The sequence below is a fragment of the Phaseolus vulgaris genome, unplaced genomic scaffold (assembly GCF_000499845.2).
Source record: "Phaseolus vulgaris cultivar G19833 unplaced genomic scaffold, P. vulgaris v2.0 scaffold_23, whole genome shotgun sequence".
Taxonomy (NCBI): Eukaryota; Viridiplantae; Streptophyta; class Magnoliopsida; order Fabales; family Fabaceae; genus Phaseolus; species Phaseolus vulgaris.
The window spans coordinates 23,954-46,054 of NW_027174092.1; the positions used below are offsets into that span (position 1 = coordinate 23,954).

Genomic DNA, 22,101 nt, shown 5'->3' on the forward strand with positions numbered 1-22,101 from the left:
CACAGGCCCGACCTGTCCGCCAGAGAAGGAGAAAGTTCAATGATGATAGGCATCAGGTCATCAGGGAAGAGACCCAGAAGTTGTTGAGCGTTGGCCACATCAGGGAGATTCAATACCCGGAGTGGCTGGCGAACGTAGTGTTGGTCAAGAAGGCCAGCGGGAAGTGGAGGATGTGCGTGGACTTCACAAATCTTAACAAAGCCTGCCCGAAGGACTCCTATCCGCTGCCCAGCATTGACGCCGTGGTAGATAGTGCCTCAGGATGTAGGCTTCTTAGCTTCCGGGATGCTTTCTCTGGGTATAACCAGATTCGAATGCATCCCAGGGACGAATGCAAGACAACGCTCATGACGGAGCTCTCCTATTATTGTTACAAAGTGATGCCTTTTGGGCTCAAGAACGCAGGGGCAACCTACCAGAGGTTGATGGATAGAGTACTTGCGCCCATGATAGGGCGGAATGTCCAGGCGTATGTGGATGACATGGTGGTCACCTCCCTGGTGAAGGATCAGCACGTCGCTAATTTGGAAGAGCTATTTACCACAATAGCTAAGTACAAATTAAAGTTGAACCCTGAAAAGTGTGTGTTTGGGGTAGAGGCAGACAAGTTCTTACGGTCCCTACTCACTCGGCGTGGGATAGAGGCGAACCCTGAGAAGTGCGCTGCAATCATAGCCATGCGCATTCCGATCTCAGTAAAGGAGGTGCAACAGTTGACAGGGGGTATGGTCGCTTTGTCTAGATTCGTGTTAGCAGGAAGAGATAAGGGGCATCCCTATTTCCAGTGCCTAAAGAGAAATAGCAAGTTTGTATGGACCAAGGAGTGTGAGGAGTCGTTCCTCAAGTTGAAGGAATACTTGGCCAGCCCACCGATACTGTGAAAGCCACAACTAGGCACCTTGCATCGTTTGAACTTCGCAGTCATAGACCGGGCGATCAGCTCGATCCTGGTTCAGAAGCAGGATCAGGTACAAAAGTCGATATATTTCGTGAGCAAAGTTTTGCAAGGGCCTGAGGTGAGATACCAGGCCATAGAAAAGGCAGCCCTAGCAGTAGTATTTTCAGCACAAAGACTTCACCACTATTTCCAGATCTTCACCATAATCGTGATGACAGACCTGCCAATTCGCAAGGTCTTATAAAACCCGATGTGGCGGTACGAATGGTGCATTGGGCGGTTGAGCTATCAGAGTTAGACGTACAGTATGAACCTAGAGGACCTATCAAAGGCCAGGTTTATGCTGACTTCGTAGTAGAGCTCTCCTCGGCAATCGCGCACAAAGAGGAAGCAGGTTTCAGGTGGGTCCTCTCTGTAGATGGGTCCTCTAACCAATAGGGTAGTGGGGCTGGTGTCATCTTGGAAGGACCAAATGGGTTCTTGATCGAGCAGGCCTTACGGTTTGCTTTCAAGGCCAGTAACAACCAGGCGGAGTATGAGGCCTTGATAGCTGGAATGTTGCTAGCCAAAGAGATGGGGGCGAAGAGTTTGCTGGTGAAGAGTGACTCCTTGTTAGTAACGGGGCAGGTTATGGGAGAATACCAGGCCAATGACCCCCAAATGGCAGCATACCTACAGTATGTCCAGATTCTCAAGGAGACTTTTGCGGTGTTCGAATTAGACACAGAAAATTTGGTAAACCAAACAGTCAGCACGTTTTTATGAAAAACAGAGGAACCTATACTGGAATGAAAAACAGAATTGAGAAACTTCAAAAGACACAATAGAATTGATGTTTAAGAACTTGTATAGATCTAATACACAAACATGAACTCAAAACTAAAAATAAAATGCACCAAAGGATCAAGAAAAACAGAAACCAAAATTTGTACTCAAATAAAAGCAATCAACCAAAGATAGCAAGAAAGTACTACTAGGAATTGATGACATTATAGGAAAAAACATGACTAGACAAAACAAGTATGGATTCAAAAATTAAAATGACTCAAGCACAATGCATTAACAACAATTAAAACAGCAAGAAATACTCAAAAAACACAAAAACAAAATCACTAATCACAAAAACAGAATCAAAGTGTGCAGCAACTCAAAATTTTTTTTGCACACAACCATAGCTCTAGATACCACATGATATGAGTTGGATTGAACATAGACACTTTTAAACTCATGAAAACAACATTATATGAGAATGAAAACAACAATTCAAGGATCAAAGAGTGCTTAAACAATGAAAACGAAATTACATCAACAAAACAACTAGCTGAAAACAGAAATGGAATCAAGGAAGCTTAAGGAGTCATCAATGGAGACATAGCTTTCCAAAATGATGATCCAAACTCAATAAGAGTGTTATCTCCTTGTAAACATCCATGGAACAAGATATTAAACGCAATTGAATTTAAAACAAAAGGTACATAATAGAAAAAAATGAAGAACAACACAAGGAACACAAGAACAATCGGTGGAAATGAGAAAAACATTAAAGAGATGCTAAACTACCGAATGAAATTGCAAAAGAAGATGAAAGGAATGACACTTATGGAATGAAGCTCGGCTGGAATGAGAATTTGGAACTGCATCACGCCACTTGGAGGTCTTGTTCCAAGATAAGTGAAAGGAAGTTGTCACTTGAAGCTCTCCAATGGCACACAAGATAAGGCTATGGAAGAAGGAGAAACCAAAACTCACAATTCTCTCTCAATTTGAGTAGAGTTTCTCTATATCCAATTTCCAATTCTGAATTTTACAAAGGCAAGCACCTTATTTATAGCCTAAGAGGTGCTGAAATGAGAAGCTAAATCAAATTCAAATTCCCCCCTAAATGACACTAAAATGGCGCCAACTAGAGCATGAGGAAGGTGTGACTTCCTTTCTAGTTTTGGCACCTCCTATATGACACCTACACCCCCCCCCCACTAAGTCACATGGACAATGTGACTCTCTCTAATACATTCACACCTATTTATTTAATATATGCACCCCTACACTATACAATAGAAATAAGAAGAGTCATCTTTTGACACTCTTGTCCCAAAGCTCTTGCCATGCTCCTAGTGATTCTTTGGGCTTGGGCCCCTTCTTGGGCTTGGGTGTCATGGGCTTGGGCGTCCTCTACTTGGTTTCCATCAAGAATGCCCGAGCTAACTTGCTAGCAAAGCTCGCCAGTTCAGGCAAGGGGGGCAGACAGAGGACAGTCATACAGGAGCCCCTGAGGACACCTCGAACCACCACAGACGGCCAACAAAAGTCCAACAAGAAGTCCAGCAAATAAGCACCTCGAAAGGTGTTAAGAAAGTCATTGGTCGTTGACTCAAGAAACGTTGAAACCGCCCAGAATAAGCACGTATGCGATATCAAGGGAAGAGTCAATGCACGTTTGCCTAGTTGAAGGAGGCGAAACTTGGATGACACCCTACCAACGCTACTTGGTTGATGGGATACTCCCGCTGGAACCCACAGAGCCCAGAGTAGTCAAGGAAAATTCGAGCAAATACACCTTGATTGACAGGGATTTGTTCAGACACGGGTATACTCACCCTACCCTGATATATGTAAGTGGTGAGCAGTGCACGCGCATTATGGCATAACTTCACGAAGGGATATGCGGGAGTCACATTGGTGGTCGAGCTCTCTCATCGAAGGCCATTCACGCTGGATACTACTAGCCAACCATGAGGGAAGACTGTACGAGGTATGCACAGCGGTGCAAATAGTGCCAACAACATGCTGGCTGGCACAAGGCACCCCCAGAAGAGTTGAGATCGATTCATAGCCCATGGTCGTTTCATACCTAGGGGTTCCCTCTAGCATTCGACAGATGAAGTACCTCGTGGTTGTCATTGAGTACTTTACAAAGTGGATAGAAGCTGAGCCAGTTGCACAAATCACAGCCCACAAGGTCCAACACTTTGTGTGGAAGAACATAGTATGCCGTTTTGGAGTCCCAAAACGTTTGGTGTCCGATAATGGCACCCAGTTTGCAAGCCAACAGTTGGGCAAGTTGCGCATAGAGCTTGGAGTAAAGCAGGTGTTTGCATCAGTCGAACACCCCTAGACAAACGGGCAGGTCGAGTTTGCCAACCAAGTTCTGCTCAGAGGTCTAAAGAGAAGGCTGGAGAAAGCCAAGGGGACTAGGGCATAAGAGGTTCCTAGAATTGTTTGGGCTTACCACACCACTCCCCAGTCCATTACCAAAGAGATACCCTTTAGCTTGGTGTATGTTTCGGACGCAATGATTCCTGTAGAAATCCAGGAGAGTTCACCATGTTTTTAGAACTTCGTGGCTGAAGAATCCAACGAAGAAAGAAATGTGAACCTGGACCTACTGGATGAAGTCAGGGAGGAGGCTCGCATCAAGGCTTCAAGAGAAAGGTGGAGTACAAGTACAACTCCAAGTTGAGACCTCGGCAGTTCTAGGTCGCCGACTTGGTGATGCGAAAATCCCACCCCTACCAGCTAGAAAACAAGTTATCTCCCAAGTGTGATAGAGGCGCTTGGGAACGGAGCCTACAAGCTTGAGACCCTAGAAGGTGGGACGATTCCTCGAACTTGGAACGGAGCAAATTTAAAGTTGTATTTCAGTTAATTATTTCATTATACATAGTTTAGGGGACACTCTTTTTTCCTTATCAGGGTTTTTTAACGAGGTCACCCAATAAAGTTCCAGTTAAAAGATATATCTTTGCAAATTTGTTGTACACTGAAGTAAGTGAACCCCTCTCTTGGGTTAGAAACACCAAGATTGGGAATAGTATGGTTCTTAGTGAGTCTCCCTCTTGCGTGGGAACGCCAAGGTCGAGACAGTATGGTTCCCAGATAAAATACTCCCTTGTCTTTATACGGAAAAGGCGAGGTCAGTAAGTGAACCTCTCCCTTGGGTTAGAAACACCAAGATTGGGAATAGTACGATTCATCTTTTGCCATCAGACATACATTTATTTTGGAAGCTGCAGAGGATGATCTAAAAGAGAACTTATCACTGTCCAGCCAAGCATTTCTTGAATCTTTATGAATTCTTTCAAGAGTGTCTCACATATCTTTAGCTGAAACACACTCTAAAACTCTAAGAAACTCATTAGAATCAAGAGCAGAAACAATGATGTTTTTAGCAATACAATCAAGATGATCTTTTTCACTTTCAAAGAAAAAAATATTAGTTTCAAGCAAAGGTATGAAAGAACTGTTTGTGATGACATCCTAGATTTTTCTATCTATAGAATCAACAAAAAAAATTTGTTCTTAAACACAACAGTTGATAGCTCAAACCACAAAATAAAGGTGGTCTATTAATAGAAACTTTTTCCCTAAAAGGTAACTTGTCAGCCATTAAAAACAAATTTGAAAAACAGGACTTGAGAAAATTTCAAGAACCTAGGTCTTGATGCCAATTGTAAAAATTAATGGCCTAAACAAGAGGGGGTGAATTGTTTAACAAAAGATTTTCGCAAATATTAGCTAAGAATGAAGATTTATGAAGAATTACAAAAACAACAATCAGGGAAGCCAAGAAATCAAAGTTGTTAAAACTGTTTGTAGAAAAACAATCGGTTGAAATTTTGATTTAACCGGTTGTTTAAAGCAGTGGAGACAAAAACCACATCAAACAGTTTGTAATGAGTGAGAGAGAGAAAGAGAGAAGATCACACAATCAATTATACTGGTTCACTCCTTAGAGCTACATCCTGTCCCCAGAAAACCACTTGGTATTTCACTAAGTAATCAACAACAAATTACAATCACACAACACCACATACCCTTTTTGCCTTTACACACACACAACCAGAACAATCCTCTGACTTGCAGATTTACTGTTTTTCAAGAATACAAATTGAAAACAATTACAAGAATAAAAGGAACATATTACATTTGGTGTACAGGAAATCACAGAGCTCCTAATTCACTTCTTGAATCAATGGCACAGCCTTAGGCAATCTAGCAAAGCTTGAATCAAATCTTCCTCAAAACAATTTCTTAATCTCTTTTTCTGTGTTTTCAAATATGGAGGGTAACCCAGTTTTATAGCTTTTCAAACTAGCTGCTTTAGGCAGTTAAACACGAGCCAAAACAGTTTCAAATCAACTGAAAACAGATTTAACAGGGTTTTGAAAAGCTGTTAAGAAATTCAAAAATCAACCGGTTGAAATGTCGTTTTAACCGGTTGAATTGGTTTTAGCAGTTAGTAAACCAAGTCAAAAACAGTTTGAAAACACTTCAAACAAGCTGGGTGGAAAACAACTGACTAAACCAAGAAATCAACCGGTTGTTTTTCACTTGGCTTAGAAAAACACTTTTCATTTTCAAAACCAGATTGATTCAGTGATTCTTTGGATTACGAATGAATTTTACAAATTCTAAACTACCTAGAAATAAACACCAAACTCAGTAGCACAAGCATCAAGCTCTCTTCACAGATTTGGAGGCATCAAAGCTTCATTTTCAACATGGTTTTCACCTGATGCACCACCCTCGAGTGCTTCTTTCTTGCGTTGTTGGAGCTACCTCCTCCAACGAATCCTCCAACGATTGTGTTGATGATCTGTTTGTCACCTTTTCTCTCATCCGGTCGTTTTCTTGTGCCCTCGGGCGGGAGTAGTCCTTTTGTCTTGTTGGCACCTTCATGGGGATCACTTGGCACCTTGGCTCCCGAGTACGAACCGACGGAGGTGCCCATCTTGGATAAGTTCTTCAATCTTATCTTCAATGCCTGGCATTCCTCGGTAGTATATCCATTGTTTTTGTGGTACCGACACCTACGAGTACAGTCGGCGTTATTAGGGCTTGCAGCCTTCCTTGGTGGTGGGATCAGCTCCGCACTTAGAGCCTCGTCCAAGATCATTCCCCTGTCGGCACTCAAGGGGGTGTATCTTATGAATCAGTGGCCCTGGTTGTCTTTACTCCTATCTCTTCGACTAGTAGTTGGTCGGCTTTGACACTCCTTCTTGTCCTTCACCTTGTCTCCACTAGCCTCCGATTGGGCCTGATTTCTGAAGTCCCTCAGTCCTCCAGCTGCATAAACTTGGTAGCCCTCCGCCTAAGCTCGTTCAAGCTTGCAGGCAGTTGCATGCACAAGCTATCAGCAAAAGGTCCTATTCGCAAGGTCGTCAGCATGTGATGCATTGCTACATCCGGGCTTAGGTTCTGGATGTTCATGGACACTTTAGTGAACATGTCCACAAACTTCCTCAATGATTCCTCATTCTCTTGACGGATGTTGACCAGGGCGATGGAGGTCAGATGGTGCGGTCAGCTGGTGGTGAACTGTGTCTCGAACTATGACACCAGTGTCTCAAAGTAGTCGTGGGGGGAGCTTTGTAAACCAACTCAAAGCCCCTCCTTTCAGCGATGCGGGAAACACTCAGCATAAGACCGCGTCGTCCAAGGTATACAAGCTCATATGCATGGTGTACGTGTCTTTGTGCTCGTTCAAGTCGGTCGTACAGTCATAACGATTATAGAGTCGATAAAAGGGTGTCGGCGGACAGAGTCCAAGGTACTGGTCGTGGGGATCGACTTGTTCGGATAGGACTTGTCGTCAACCTCTTGGAAGTGAATTTTTTCCTTCGGCTCCTCAACCGTCTTGGGGCTACTGAGGGTGGTGAAGGACCTCCCGACAAGATTGGTCGGTCCAGCGGACAGTCCGCCTTCTACAAACTTTCGTTTCATCTCTTCATTTTCCTTTCGGAGAGCCAGGATTTCAAACTCGTTCTTCCGAGTGATCCTCATTCCTTCTCTTCATCTTAGCCATCTCTCTCTGCAGAGACATCAACAATGCCATCTGCTCAACTTCGGACATCCTTTAACTAACCATGCTTCGGGTTGATACCATTTACTTTCTTCTTCGCTCTCGAACGGAGTTGGGGCCTAGAGAACGATTCAAGCTGCTCCTCTACCTAATCGGTCAGTCGGTCAAGTCTTCCCTCCTTCCTCTCAAAGCAGTCGTTTCACTCTCCTCTTTTAGCCCTACCTCTCGATCTCCACAAGTCTAGACTCGAATGGTACCAGCAAAATGCACTTTGACGCTCAAGTTAGAATTAAGTATTCAGCACTCGGTATCCTGAGCATTGTTTATGACATAGCTGACTCTTGGATTTTGTGTCTATTTATATGATTATTATGGGTCTTTTCTCATTGGGTCGGATTATGGAGTTAGGTCATGTTTAGGGATACATTACCTAGTGTTTGACTGTTGATTAGCCTTATTAATCTTGCTTAAGCATAATGATCTTTGTGGTGTTGGTCGGCATATCGAGACAAGGTCTCGATCGTACGGACTCTACTGGTACATCTCCAAAATTCATTTTCGAAAATTTTCCAAATTTTTTTTGTGGTTCAGAAAGCAAATCCATGGTGTGAACAGTAGTCTGGAGTTGTTTGGAAAATTTCATGAAGTTCTGTTGAGCTCTCCATTTGTGTTCACTTTTTATTTGAATTTGGCGCGTTGATTTCGGTTGAGATTTGGAGCATATCTTTATGAATATGCGAATAGAAGAAGTTTACTGTGTTTGTTGAAGCAGAATTTCAGTTTTCGTTTAACTCTGACGGTGTTGTTCGTGGACTGTTCATATTCATCAAATCCTCCTCTAGCAGCTTTCACTTTCTGCAAATTGAAGAGCGAAAACAGTTGTGGTTTTGAATCTAAGTAAATCGGTGCGAATTGCGGACGGCAGTATTGTGGTTTCCGGCGAACGGAATCAGTGAACGCAGTTTGTGTTTTCCGGCGACCTATATCAGTGAGTTTCCGCGTTTTCATTTGCGTTCTTCATCTTGTTCTTCATTCTTTTTGGAGCGATTTTGGAAATCTATGATTAGAATCGGTTTTGTACTGTTAAAGCATTGAAGCAAGTTGCTGGTGCTAATGCGAAACGAAAAAATTTCAGCGACGGAATATTGCAAACGGCAGTGGCGTTTTCCACGAAAACAGTGAAGCAAGTTTTACGTTTTTCGATGAGATAGGTGAACGGAGAACTGACATCGTTTTCTCAAACGATTCTAGCGGTATCGTTTTCGGTTGTTTGCGGTAGAGGAATTTCATTCCGGTTGCTAGAAATACAGTGCTTTGTTTCAAAAAAAAAGTTGATCTCTGCTGGAAATAAAATTTTCCTGAGTTTCAATTCAAGTTTTTGAAATTGAATGTTGTGGTACACAAGTAGATTGGTGAAGCAGGGGCACTTGAATTGACAACAATTTAGTTGATTCAAGTTTTGATATTCAGGTGTGTTGACAGACGTGTGGTTATTGGTGCAGATTTCACAAGTGCACTCTGAAAACATTTTATTCACTAAATGAAAATTAAATTGGTGCAGAACGTTCACTGGTTTTGATTAAAAAAAAAAGACAGAGTAGAATTGGCAGTTGTTGTACTGTGATTAAATTGAAGAACTATATGTTGTTGAAATACTGTAGAATTTTTGTTGATATAAATTTTCTGGACTTGATGCAAATTTGGTGAATACGTGTTTGATCTGGTTAAATTTCTCAACAATTTTTTTAGTAGGAGAAGCTTAAGCGTGAGAATTGGTGTGCACTGAATCAAGCATAGAAAAGTGATATGACAGAGAAATCCTTGATAGAACTAGGGATGGCAAAGCGAGGCGGGCCATGCGGGCTGGTCCGCGGTCCGCATGTAAAAAACGCGGGGCGGGCTAACCTTTTCAACCCGCTAACCCGCATTAGCCCGCCCCGCATTAGCTCGCAGCCCGCGCGGGCCAGCAACGGGGCGGGCTGGCCCGCTAACCCGCAAGAAAAAAAAAGTGTCATTTTTTTAATGTGTGCAGATGACGGGGAAGATTATAATTATGAAAAAATGGATGAAAATTCTTCTAAGGCGACATCCAATGTTATTGAAATGAAAGAATGTCAATAATGTTTATGTTTAATGTTTTTTAATTAATGTTTATGTTTATGTTTAATGTTTTAGAATTAGGTATGTTTAATGTTTTGGAAGTGGAAGAATAGTGATATTTGATATTTATCTTAATGTTTAATTTTTTGATGTTTGAAAAGGAAGAAAAAAAAATTTGGATTTGATAGTAACAAATATATAAGTTTAATTTGACAATTTTTTAAGAACAAAATATAAAAAAAAAATATTTAATTTTAAAAAAAAGAAATGCGGGCTGGCCTGCAAACCCGCGGGCCAGCTCTTATGCGGGGTGGGTCGGGAATTCTAACCCGCAATAACTTTGCGGGGCGGGCAACCCGCCCCACATTTTTGCGGGCCAAGTACGGAGCGGGCCAACCCACTCTGCATTTTTGCGGGCCAAGTACGGGGCAGGCCAATGCGGAACGGACTGACCCGCTTTGTGACCCCTAAATGGAACCCGTGGTTTGACTTTTCAACGTGTATTGATTGGTGAGAATTGGAGTGCAGAGAAGTTCATTGAAATCTAGTAAATTTCATTCCTAGAAATTCTACTAGCGGGACCCATGCCATTTACATTTCTTTGATTTAATTTGGTGGAGCTGCCACGGTGCTGTGCAAATGATGGAAGTGCAAATGATGGAAGTGCAAATTATCTTTAATTTCTAAAGCAATTGCTGGTAACTTTCGTGATTTGGTAAAAGCAACCTGATAATTATAGTGGGCCCAACAGATTATGGCTACTCAGCATATGTGTGAATTGGTATGATTTTTGGTTCCAAATTGCATGAAGCAGCATCATTTGGTTTAAAAAAAATCATCCTTTAACTTTTTTTTTAATCCATTCTAGAACCATTTTCTACGTAATTTTTGTTGAGTGGCTACTTGAAAATCTTTAATATCTTGCTTATCTTGAGTTTATAGATAATCTTTGTGTTTGTCATCTCTAATCTGTTTTGAGTTTTACTCTTCAAATTAAGTTTTTATTGCTTTTATTATTGACCTCTTGAAGTGAAGTAGATCTTTAATTTGTTCTTTGTGATAATTGAGTTAATTTCTAAGTAGCATCCTAAGAACTTTGTAAGGGGTACTCACCTTTAGAGGATAAACAAGTGGAGGCTTAGAGAGAAACACTTCTGAGAGAAGAGAAGAGAACTTTGAAGATTTTTTTAAAAAAAAATTGTGTGATTTCAATTTTTGTAATTTTTCCATTATCTTTACTTTAGGTGTCTTGGAATAGCCTTTAGTGTTCTTCCATCTACTACAATTTTTCTTTAATTTGCTTATTATATATATGCTTTAGACGGTGAGTGTGTCTTGAAGGTTCACAAGTGCCAACAAGCCTCACCATTAGGAGTTGTCTAGTTTAAATTTTTGCAATTTAAATTCTTAGTTTTTAAAACTTTCTTTTAGTTTCTTTCTTTAGAAAACTCTTTGTTTGTGTTGAAGAAATTTTCATTGGAAGAATATTTGTGAAGTGCATTGGGATAAGTTTTGGCTAGGAAAGACATGGTATTTAAGAGTATTCATTATGACCCACCTCTCTTTCCTGGGAATTTACCTTATGTGCTAAACTCACTTTCCTTCTTGTGAAAAATCTTTTAAATACAAAACTTAATATGTCTATGTATACTTCTCATCATTGTAGAAGTGAATCAAGTTCTTCAACAAAAAAATTGAAAAATATTTCTCAAGAACTTAAGTCACTTAAACTATGGAGGCAACAAGAGGTTATTCAAAAAGAAAAGAAAAAGATTGAAAGAGATGTTTGTCTTTCCATTCTTGAGAAGGAACTTAGAATTTTAAGTCAAAAAGATGAGAGAAAAATTAAAGAAAAACAAAGCATAGAACATCCAAAGAACCTGGAAAAAGAAAGGAAGGTAGGGTATATATATGAAAAATTTGGCCAAAAAGGTAATAGAGATGAGGAGTATAGTCATAAAAGAAAGATTTATAACCCTCATTTTCAAAGAAAGGAAAGGATGTGTTTTGAGCCTAGAAGTTTATATTATTCTATAGAGCTTGAATTATACATCCCCTACTTTGATGGAAATAAAAATGTTGAAGCATATTTAAAATGGGAGACAAAGGTTGATCAAATCTATGAAAAACACCAATTGGATGAATTTAGCAGATTTTCCATGGCTACCCTATGTTTTCAAGAATATGCCAGGTCTTGGTGGACACAAAGAGAAATTGATGTTAGAATTGGCAAAAAAACAGAAGTCATGAATTGTGATGAATTGAAGTTGTGTATGAGAAGAAAATTTGTTTCGGCTTCATATGTGAAAAAAAAAGCTTAGAAAAGAAATGAAAGAGCTTGTAGAAAAAGGAATAAACTTTATAAATGGAGGAAAAGAATATGTTAGAAGAGAAAAATTACAAGCTCGTAAAGAAAGAAAGGTACAGGAAAGAAGAGACAAAGAAAAAAAAATTAAAGGAAAATTCTTTTTTCTAGATTGAACCAAACATTGAGATAAATTCTTCTCCCATAGAAAACCCTTGTGAGAATATGCTTGAAGAAAAATCAATGTCTGGAGCTGAACCAGATATGAGATATAAACCTTTCCTCCACAAAAAAAGCCAAATGAGCGGTTGTTTGAAAAAGAAGAAGGGGAATCTAGAAAGGACAAGGAGTATCTTACAACACCTCCTACAAGCATAGTTGAAAAAGAATCCTTAAAGGGGGATTGCAATACTTTGAACTTTCTTTTTCCTTTAAATCATGATGTTTACTCTTATTCTTAAAAATCACAAAACCAACACTTTGTGATGTTGTTGCTTATTTTGGGCAATGAACAACACAAAGGAAACAAAAATATTTTTGAAAAGGGCCCTATTTCTTTCTCACAAAACTTTTATAAAAATAAAGGGCCTTATTTTCTTACTGTTTTATTTGGATACGGTTGTCTTAACTTTCTTATCTCACTTTTCTTTCATGTTTACTGTAGATTAATATTTGACCCGGAGGAAAATACTTAATCAAATAAAAAAATGTTGTTATCATTGAGCATCATTTAGATTTGAGGACAAATCCTTTTCAAGAGGGGGAGGATGATGGCAACCGTCCAGCTGCAAGAAGATAGACGAAGATCGAGCTTTAATGAAGAGTTTGTAGAGTCTTTTTTTTCTTCTTAGCCTTATAAAAATTGTATAAAGTAGTTAGGAATTTTTGGGCCTTGTATTTTGGGTCAAAGTAGAGAAAGATGTAAATAGAAAAGAAAGTGAAGTGTAAAATAGTAAAATAGGGGTGCAAATAGAAATGTAGCCAAGGAAGGCATGAGGCTCCACATGTCTTCTCCTCAATGAAGAGGATTTGCACAAATAAGGTGGTGACACTTGTCTTGCTCTCATTTGAGAGATTTTGGGAGACTTTCTCCTATAAATAGGAGTCTCTTGTACATGTATTTTCAACTTGGAATTAGTAATGAAATTTTGTCTATTTTTTGCCATTCTACTTATTCTTAAGTTCTCCCTAGGTTAGTCTACTTCAATACTTAGCCTAGACTTTTTCCTAGTGAGTTGGTCTCACCAGTTACTCTCACAAATTCCTAACTCCACTTCAATCCATGAAAATTCCTCTTGAGTTTTTTCAATGTTTCTGCTCCTCAGATTCTCCTTCATCATCCATCCAAAGAAGAAATTACAAAGATCACTAGTAGAAGAAGAGTGTTTTTCCATCAAATGTCCTCCGCACTCTTCCTCTTCAATGCTTCCAACTCCCTCCTTACTTCCAACATCATCTCGATGGGATCCTCCTAATGATTATCGACCTCATACGCTATGTGTTTTTCGTTGCTTACCATGTTTCTTGTGGTTACCATGTGTTTTTTCTGTTAAAGTTTTCACTTGGCTTCATGGTGTGCACCAAAATGTTCCTATAAAGTTTGCAGGAACATGTATTTTCACGTGCTCACTGGTTCTGAGTCTTTGCTATTTGTCGATTTCTTTAATCTTTGGTTCTTTCGATCTTCCCAATCTTCCCAATCCTCTCGGTTGCACGGATATATGCAATTATACTTCAATACTCAAGTTAGTTTTTAATTTTAAATTAGTTTAAATTGAAATAAGTATACAAGTTTTGGATTTGGATGGAATTTTCGAACCTTATATCGTGGATTTTCATCTATTTTTGAACCTTATGTTAAATATGTAATTTCTTCTATTAAGGTATAATTACCTTATTCGTCCCTACTTTATGGGTCAATAGTCAATTTAGTATAGTGGTTTTTAAAAAAATCAATTTTGTCCCTATATTTGTTTAAACGTATGCAAAATGGTCCTTTCCGTTAAGTTGCACCTTACAACGTCAAAGGTTGCTTATGTGGCAGAGAGATGAGATTGAAAAAGTGATGTGTCAATATCAAATGCTGACGTGGCAATTGAACCATTGAAATTTAGATTGGAACTCTATTGACCATCACTTTTCTCCACCTTCTACCACCACCCTTTTCCCTTTTCTTCCTCAGTCATTCACCTTCCACCACCGCCCTTTTTCCTTTTCTCCCTTTCTCTTCCACCATCTCCAGCACCTAAACTCGAATGAAAATGATCATATTGATGTATTTTGAAAAGTTAAAAGAAAAACTTGATTAAATTAAATAAATAGTTAGATTATAAACACCATTAAACCTTCCTTTTCTTTTTATACTTTCTTCCATGCTAATTAAGGATTTTCTGAATTGGAAAAGAAGTTATAATCATTCTGAGCGTTCTTGATATATTTATGCCAATGAAATAAATTCTTTCTCCCTCTCTTTAGAAACCCTATTGCACCCTTGTATATGTTGTAATTCTGGGGTAGTTTATATGTTGTAATTCACCCTTGTATTAAATCTCAAGCAATTAGCATCTCAATCTTTATGAAAGTAAAATGTTTTTCAAACTAAGTTGAAACAACCGATTGTTTTGTCGAAAAAACCGATTGTTTATACTTAGGTGTTTTGAGAAAGATTGAAAACTGTTTTTGAATGGTTGAAACTGTTAAGTACCAAAACAACCGATTGATTCGAGGAAACAACCGATTGTTTGTTTTGGAACCATAACAGAAAAACTATTGTTTTTTACTGCGCTTTAAATGATTTAACTGAATACGCTCCAGTCATTAAATGCTTTGACCAATATTTTAAAGCAATTTAAGAGTTTGTTAAGATTTGATAACAAACTATATCTTTGTATATATTCAGAAAAACAGATTTGATGATTAAGAATCTTTTGACAAAGTTTTTCTAAAGAGTTTTTCAAAGTGCTGAGATTGCTTAAGAGTTTGTGATTGATCAAGGTGCTGGAATAGGATTCTACTTGTATTGATTTCAGATATTCATCTGTAACAAGTGTAATCTTTGTAATCTGTTGAACAATTCGTTTCTGTGTTTTGCTGAGATTGGCTGTGTGTTCTTAAGGTGTTCAAGATCAGCAATCTTAGTGTTGGCCAAGGAGAGTGTGTTTCTTGAGGTGTTCAAGGTCATTCTCTTGGTTGTTGTGTAAGTGATCAAGGTGTGGTTGCTTAGTGGATATCCTCAGGGTTTTTGAGAAGACTGGATGTAGCTCTAGTTTGGAGTGAACCAGTATAAACAACTGTGTACAATCTCTCTATCTTTAACTCTTTAAATTCAGTTTATTTGTTGTTTGCTGGTATAAACAACCGATTGTTTTTCTGGTACTACAGCTTTTGCTTGCTGTTTTGGCTAACTGAATTGCTGAATCAATTGGTTTCTGAGATAAATTCATTCTAGCTTTGAAAAGTTTGCGAAAACTCTTTTAAACAATTCACCCCCCCCTCTAGTTTAAAGCCATCTTTTCTAACAATTTCCACCACCACCCTTTTCTCTTTTCTTCCTCCCTCCTCCACCTTCCACCACCACCCTTTTCTCTTTTCTCCCTCTCTCCTACACCATCTTCCAACTTGGATCACAACCTTTCTTACAAGTTTTCCCGATTCCATTTCAACCTTTGAAGCTGACATTATTTCCTATTCTTCTCCCAAGAGAAAACGGATACCCAGAAAACAATTTATAAAAAATGAGGAATGTATCAAAAACTGGACGAAACCCACGATTGAAAATCCAACAAAACGGGAAATCAATACCTAGAATATTAAGGAAATAATAATTATCAAATTATATGCAATATTTGACGATATTGTACCCAATTATATGCAATTAATTTCATAATTATAGAATCTCATGATTAGTATCCTACCTAATTAGATTGTAATTTGGGAGAGAGAAACTCCCTATATATTTCCTATACATGAGTGATGTAATATACACATAAGAGAATAAGAAACATCTCTTCTTCTTACCATTTTTTATCATTTTCTTATATGGTATCAGAGCACCGATCTTGGTGTCCTGACAGCCTCTCCATTTTTATCCCCTAAATAAAAAATCATGTTGGCAAAGAAGGCACCAGTAACGAGTCCGATAGAAACCTCGTACAACGCTTCAGTGCCGAGCAAATTCAGCAATTGGCAAGGCTATTTACTCGCTCAACAATAACGGTAAAAGTGACACGTTTGTTAGCTCTGCAGGTCTACTTGCCCATAACTCCTCTTCTAATTCTGCTTTTACGAAACCATGGATTTTGGATAGCGGAGCAACCCATCACATTGCATCTGATTTACAATTTTTCACACACACTTCATCATCATTTATTTCAAATGTTAATCTGCCCACAGGCTCAACTACGCCCATCTCATCTACAGGCACAATTAAATTCAATGACAAAATCACTCTCAAAGATGTTCTTTGTGTTCCTTCTTTTAATTTAAATCTCATGTCCATTAGTAAGATAACCAGTTCACTAAATTGTTGTGTCGTTTTTACTCCACATGGTTGCGTTTTACAGAACTTGGCTACGGGGAGGATGATTGGCTCGGGTAAACAACATGCAGGCTTATACTACATGTCCCCTCTTCCAAACCAAGCCCATGCATCTCAAATATCGACCGATCCTGATTTATGGCACAAGCGCCTTGGACATCCTTCTCCGGCGTGTCTACAACTTGTATCTTCCCTACTACCTATCCCTATCAGTAAAAATCTCATTCTCATTCATAATCATTGTAGTATTTGTCCCAAAGCTAAACAGACAAGGCTACCCTTTCCTTTAAGCACAATAAAATCTCATTCTCCATTTAATCTATTGCATTGTGACATTTGGGGTCCTCATAAAACCCCAACTCATTTTGGAAAACGTTTTTTTTCTCACTATAGTCGATGACTATACTAAATGTACTTGGCTATTTCTTATGAATCACAAATCTGAAACCCAACATCTCTTAGAGTAATTCATTACATTTGCACAAAATCAATTTCAGGCATCTATTAAAACCATCCGCGTTGACAACAGACTGGAATTTATTTCAATGTATGATTTTTTTTCTCAAAAAAGGTATTGAATGTCAACGCACTTGCGTTTACACTCCTCAACAAAATGGAGTAGTAGAACGCAAACATAGACATGTTTTAAACACATCACGAGCCCTCCTATTTCAGTCCAATTTACCATTAGAATTTTGGGGAGAATGCGTTTTAACCGCCACATATATCATTAATCGCTTGCCATCACCTTTACTAAAAAATAAATCACCTTTTGAGCTACTATATAATCAACCACCTTCACTTTCTCACCTAAAAACTTTTGGTTGCCTCTGTTACGCAATTGTTGTTTCACCTAAGCAAAAATTTGATCCGCGTGCCCGACAATGCATCTTCATTGGTTATCCTCACAGTCAAAAAACATACAAATTATTTGATATAGATGCAGACACTTTTTTTACAAGTCGGGATGTCATCTTCCATGAAACTGTTTTCCCATTCTGCCAACAGTCACAGACACAATCCTCACCTCCATTACAAGGTATTTTGCCCACTATTGACATTGACTTACCCACTCCTGTCCAACATTCACTCGATCAACCTTCTTCTCTTACTCATCACAATGCATCTGAACCTCCATCAAACCAACATTTTTCTCCTACTCGTCACAATACACCTGAACCTCCATCAAACCAACTCTCTTCTCCTACTCGTCACAATGCACCTGAACCTCCATCAAACCAACCTTCTTCTCCTACTCGTCATAATACACCTGAACCTCCAGTAGACCAACCTTCTTCTCCCATGCCAAGAAGTTTAGCACCCATTACCAAACCTTCTCCAACCGACCTTCTTGTTCGCCGATCCAGTCGCACATCAACCCAACCTTCCTGGCTTCAAGACTACGTAACGGGATCCCAAGCCAATCATTCGACCACTACCCAAGACTGACCGAATGGAACCAGGTATCCTATGCATCATTTTCTTTCTAATTCACGATTTTCTTCTACACATAGTGCATATCTTGCTAACATCACAGCCACCAAAGAACCTCACACTTATGCTCAAGCTATCCTTGATCCAAATTGGCGAAAAGCAATGGACGAAGAGCTTTCCGCCTTGCAATTAAATCAAGCGTGGACCTTGACACCGTTACCCGTGGGGCAGAAACCCATCGAATGCAAATGGGTCTATAAAATAAAGTACAACTCATATGGTAGCGTCGACAGATATAAGGCGCACCTTGTCGTAAAGGGGTACACTCAGATTGAAGGTGTCGACTATTCTGAAACTTTTTCACCAACAACAAAATTAACAACTTTGAGGTGTCTCCTCACCATTGCAGCAGCCAGAAATTGGTTTACTCACCAGCTAGATGTGCAAAATGCCTTCTTACATGGCACATTACATGAAATTATTTACATGGACTTGCCACCCGGACATCATCGACAGGGGGAGAACACTGTATGTCGACTCAACAAATCCCTTTATGGTCTCAAACAAGCATCTCGAACATGGTTTTCAACATTTTCTCATGTGATTAAATCTGTAGGATTTCAACAGTCCAAGACAAATTACTCTCTATTCACAAGACAAAATAACTCATCATTTACTGCCATTTTGATTTATGTGGATGATATTCTTTTGACAGGAAATGATTTGACAGAAATTCAGCGTGTTAAAGATTGTTTATTACAACAATTTCGCATTAAAGATCTTGGAGACCTAAAATATTTTCTAGGGATTGAATTTTCCCGTTCCAAAGCTGGTATTTACATGTCCCAAAAAAAATATGCGCTTGATATTTTGCAGGATACGAGACTCACAAGTGCTCGTCCAGACAAATTTCCAATGGAACAATACCTAAAACTCACACCAGACGATGGAGAGTTATTAAAGGATCCAGTCAAATACAGGCGACTCGTGGGACGACTGATATACCTCACGGTTACTCGACCTAACATAGCATTTTCGGTTCGGACCCTAAGTCAATATATACAGGATCCACGGAAACCTCATTGGGATGCCGCAATTCGAGTCCTAAAGTACATCAAAGGATCACCAGGACAAGGATTGCTATTGCCATCCGAAAACAATCTGACATTGACAACTTATTGCGACTCAGACTGGGGAGGTTGTCAGACAACTCAGAAATCAGTATCTGGATATTGCATTTTTCTTGGTTCCTCTATTATCTCATGGAAGTCAAAAAAATAGACAAACGTATCAAGATCATCAGCGAAAGCAGAATACCGCGCAATGGCCAATACTTGTTTGGAGATAGTTTGGTTGCGATATCTGTTGCAGGATTTAAAGGTGCCATGTAACTTGCCAGCTCAACTTTTCTGTGACAACCAAGCGACATTACATATAGTAGCAAACCCAGTATTTCATGAACGCACAAAATACATTGAGATAGACTGCCACATTGTGCGAGAAAAATTACAAGCTGGGATAATCAGTTCTTCATATGTACCGACACAGTATCAGCTCGCAGATATTTTTACGAAGGCATTGGGCAAGGAACGATTTTTGACGCTACGACACAAGTTGGGGGTTTTTGATTTTCACCTACCAACTTGAGGGGGAATATTAAGAAAATAATAATTATCAAATTATATGCAATTATTGTATGTAATATTTGACGATATTGTACCCAATTATATGCAATTAATTTAATAATTATAGAATCTCATGATTAGTATCCTACCTAATTAGATTGTAATTTGGGAGAGAGAAACTCCCTATATATTTCCTATAAGAAACATCTCTTCTTCTTACCATTTTTTATCATTTTCTTATATAGAAGATGAAAAGAGAAACCAACAACAGAAAAAAGGAGAAAGTGGAAGCAATTGGAAAAGAAATTAAAAAACCTAGATCGCAAAAATCAAAGAGGAAGAAAAAGCAAAAAGAAGATCTGAAAGGTTTGAAAGGGATTGGATTGCAGAGGAAGGTTGGAAGAAAGAAAGGTTCGGAAAGGAGCGACAAAGAGAAAGCGTGGTGACTGCAATGTTAGGGTTTCGAAGCTGACCATATTTAAACAAAAGGAAGAATATCAGTTTTACACATTGCAAGTCACATCCAAACTGCTTTTAAAGGGCTATTCAATATAACATAGAGCATATAACATAGAGCACGAAGGATAGATGAGCAACCCAAGAAGAAACTAAAACCTTTAAACCCGGTTAAACTCACTTTTCTGTTGCAACCCCGTACCGAATCGTATGATTGGAAAGCCCGACCACGCACGACGAAGGCAACGCCAAAGAGGATGGCTCTGTCGCGTCAAGAAGTGGTGGCGGCGCAACGGAGGGACAGAAGAGGATGTTTAATCAAACCCCTTTCTTCATCTCCATTTCCAATTTCAATGGTTCAATCGCCACGTCTGCATCTGATCTGACACATCACATTGGACCACCTGGCTGCTCTGATTTTGCATGCTTCCTCGCGAATTCTACATTTGTCTCGAAGTTCGTTGATAAGATCTAGGCCGACAGAGAGACTTTCCTTGTTCAGGTCAAGATCAAGGGTTTGTCGGTGGAGGGAAGGTTCTCCAATTTCGACGGGGATCATGGCTTCGGTGCCATATGTTAGGCTGTACGGCGTTTCTTGTGTGGTCGTCTGAGGGGTACAGCGATATGCCCACAACACTTCTAGGAGTTCTTCAGTCCAGTTACCCTTGGCTGGGCCAAGACGTTTCTTCAGCTCGTTCAGAATGACCTTGTTGGCGGCTTCTGCTTGGTCGTTTGTTTGTGGGTGTTCGACTGAACTGGCGATGTGTTTGATGTGGAGTTTCTCGTAAAATTCAGCTAACGTCCGGTCGGTAAACTGCCGACCGTTATCGGTGATGATGATCTGTGGGAGGCCGAAACGACAAACAATATTTTTCCATACGAAATTTTGGACATTGCGAGCGGTGATTGCGGTCAGAGGTTCGGCTTCAATCCACTTGGTAAAGTAGTCAATGCCGACCAGCAAGAATTTACACTGACCTTTACCAGGGGCGAAAGAGCCAATGATGTCCATACCCCATTGGACGAACGGCCAAGGTGATAACATAAAATGAAGTTCCTCAGGTTTTTGATGGGACAAAGTGCCAAACTCTTGGCATTTAAGGCATTTTTGGACGAAATTGGTGCAGTCGCCTTGGACGGTCGGTCAGTAGTATCCGGTCTGGAATACTTTGGCAGCCATTGTTCGCGCGCTGGAATGAGTTCCGCAAATTCCTTCGTGCAACTCTCGGACGACATAGGAAGCTTGGTCGGGTGTCAAACATTTGAGGAGTGATCGGGTATAACCTCGGCGGTAAAGGTCGTCGCCAATTAAGACGAAACGGGCGGCCTGCAGCTTCATGGTTTTTTCACCGAGAGGATTACATGTGCCGTCGAGTAAATATTGCTTAATTGGGGTAATCCATGTAGATTCCGCGTCGGTCGTGAGGCATTCTTGTAGGTCGATGCTTGGGCGTGCAAGCGTAACATGGATGACTGACCTATGCATTCCCTTACACTTCGTAGTTGCCAACCGTGATAAGGCGTCTGCGCGAGTATTGTGATCGCGTCGAACGTGTTGCATGGAAATTTCAGGAAAGGTGCTCATCAATTGTTTGACTAAGTGATAGTATCGCTGTAGAAAGCTTTCTCGGACTTCATATTCGTCATTAAGCTGGCCGATGACTAGCCTGGAATCACTTTTACAAATTAACTTTGTGATTTCCAATTCTTGAGCGAGGCGTAGACCGGCTAAAATGGCTTCATATTCGGCCTGATTGTTTGAAGTTTTGAAGTCGAATTTTAGGGCTTGCTCGATGACAATCTCGCCGGGGCCTTCCAAAACGACTCCAGCGCCGCACGACCTTTCGTTGGAGGAGCCGTCCACGTATAAGATCCACGATGAGTGTTCAGTCTCGGCTGAGGAAGGAGTGAGTTCAGCTGCGAAATCGGCAAGAGCTTGTGACT

At 39.8% G+C, this 22,101-nt stretch overlaps 1 protein-coding gene across 1 annotated transcript; it reads left to right on the forward strand.

The window, feature by feature from the left end:
- Positions 1-1,162: 1,162 nt before the first annotated feature.
- LOC137817244 (uncharacterized) lies at positions 1,163-20,147 on the forward strand. The gene is made up of 3 exons (XM_068620496.1): positions 1,163-1,234; positions 1,337-1,633; positions 19,947-20,147. The coding sequence occupies exons 1-3, from the start codon at positions 1,163-1,165 to the stop codon at positions 20,145-20,147; spliced, it is 570 nt and encodes a 189-aa protein (XP_068476597.1).
- Positions 20,148-22,101: the final 1,954 nt, after the last annotated feature.

Excerpts from the sequence above, each read along its gene's own strand:
- LOC137817244 (XM_068620496.1), top strand. The coding sequence starts at position 1,163 with ATGGTGCATTGGGCGGTTGAGCTATCAGAGTTAGACGTACAGTATGAA. Across the intron at positions 1,235-1,336 it reads GAGGACCTATCAAAGGCCAG|GGTAGTGGGGCTGGTGTCAT; the intron begins GTTTATGCTGAC and ends TCTAACCAATAG. Across the intron at positions 1,634-19,946 it reads AATTAGACACAGAAAATTTG|AAGATGAAAAGAGAAACCAA; the intron begins GTAAACCAAACA and ends TTTCTTATATAG.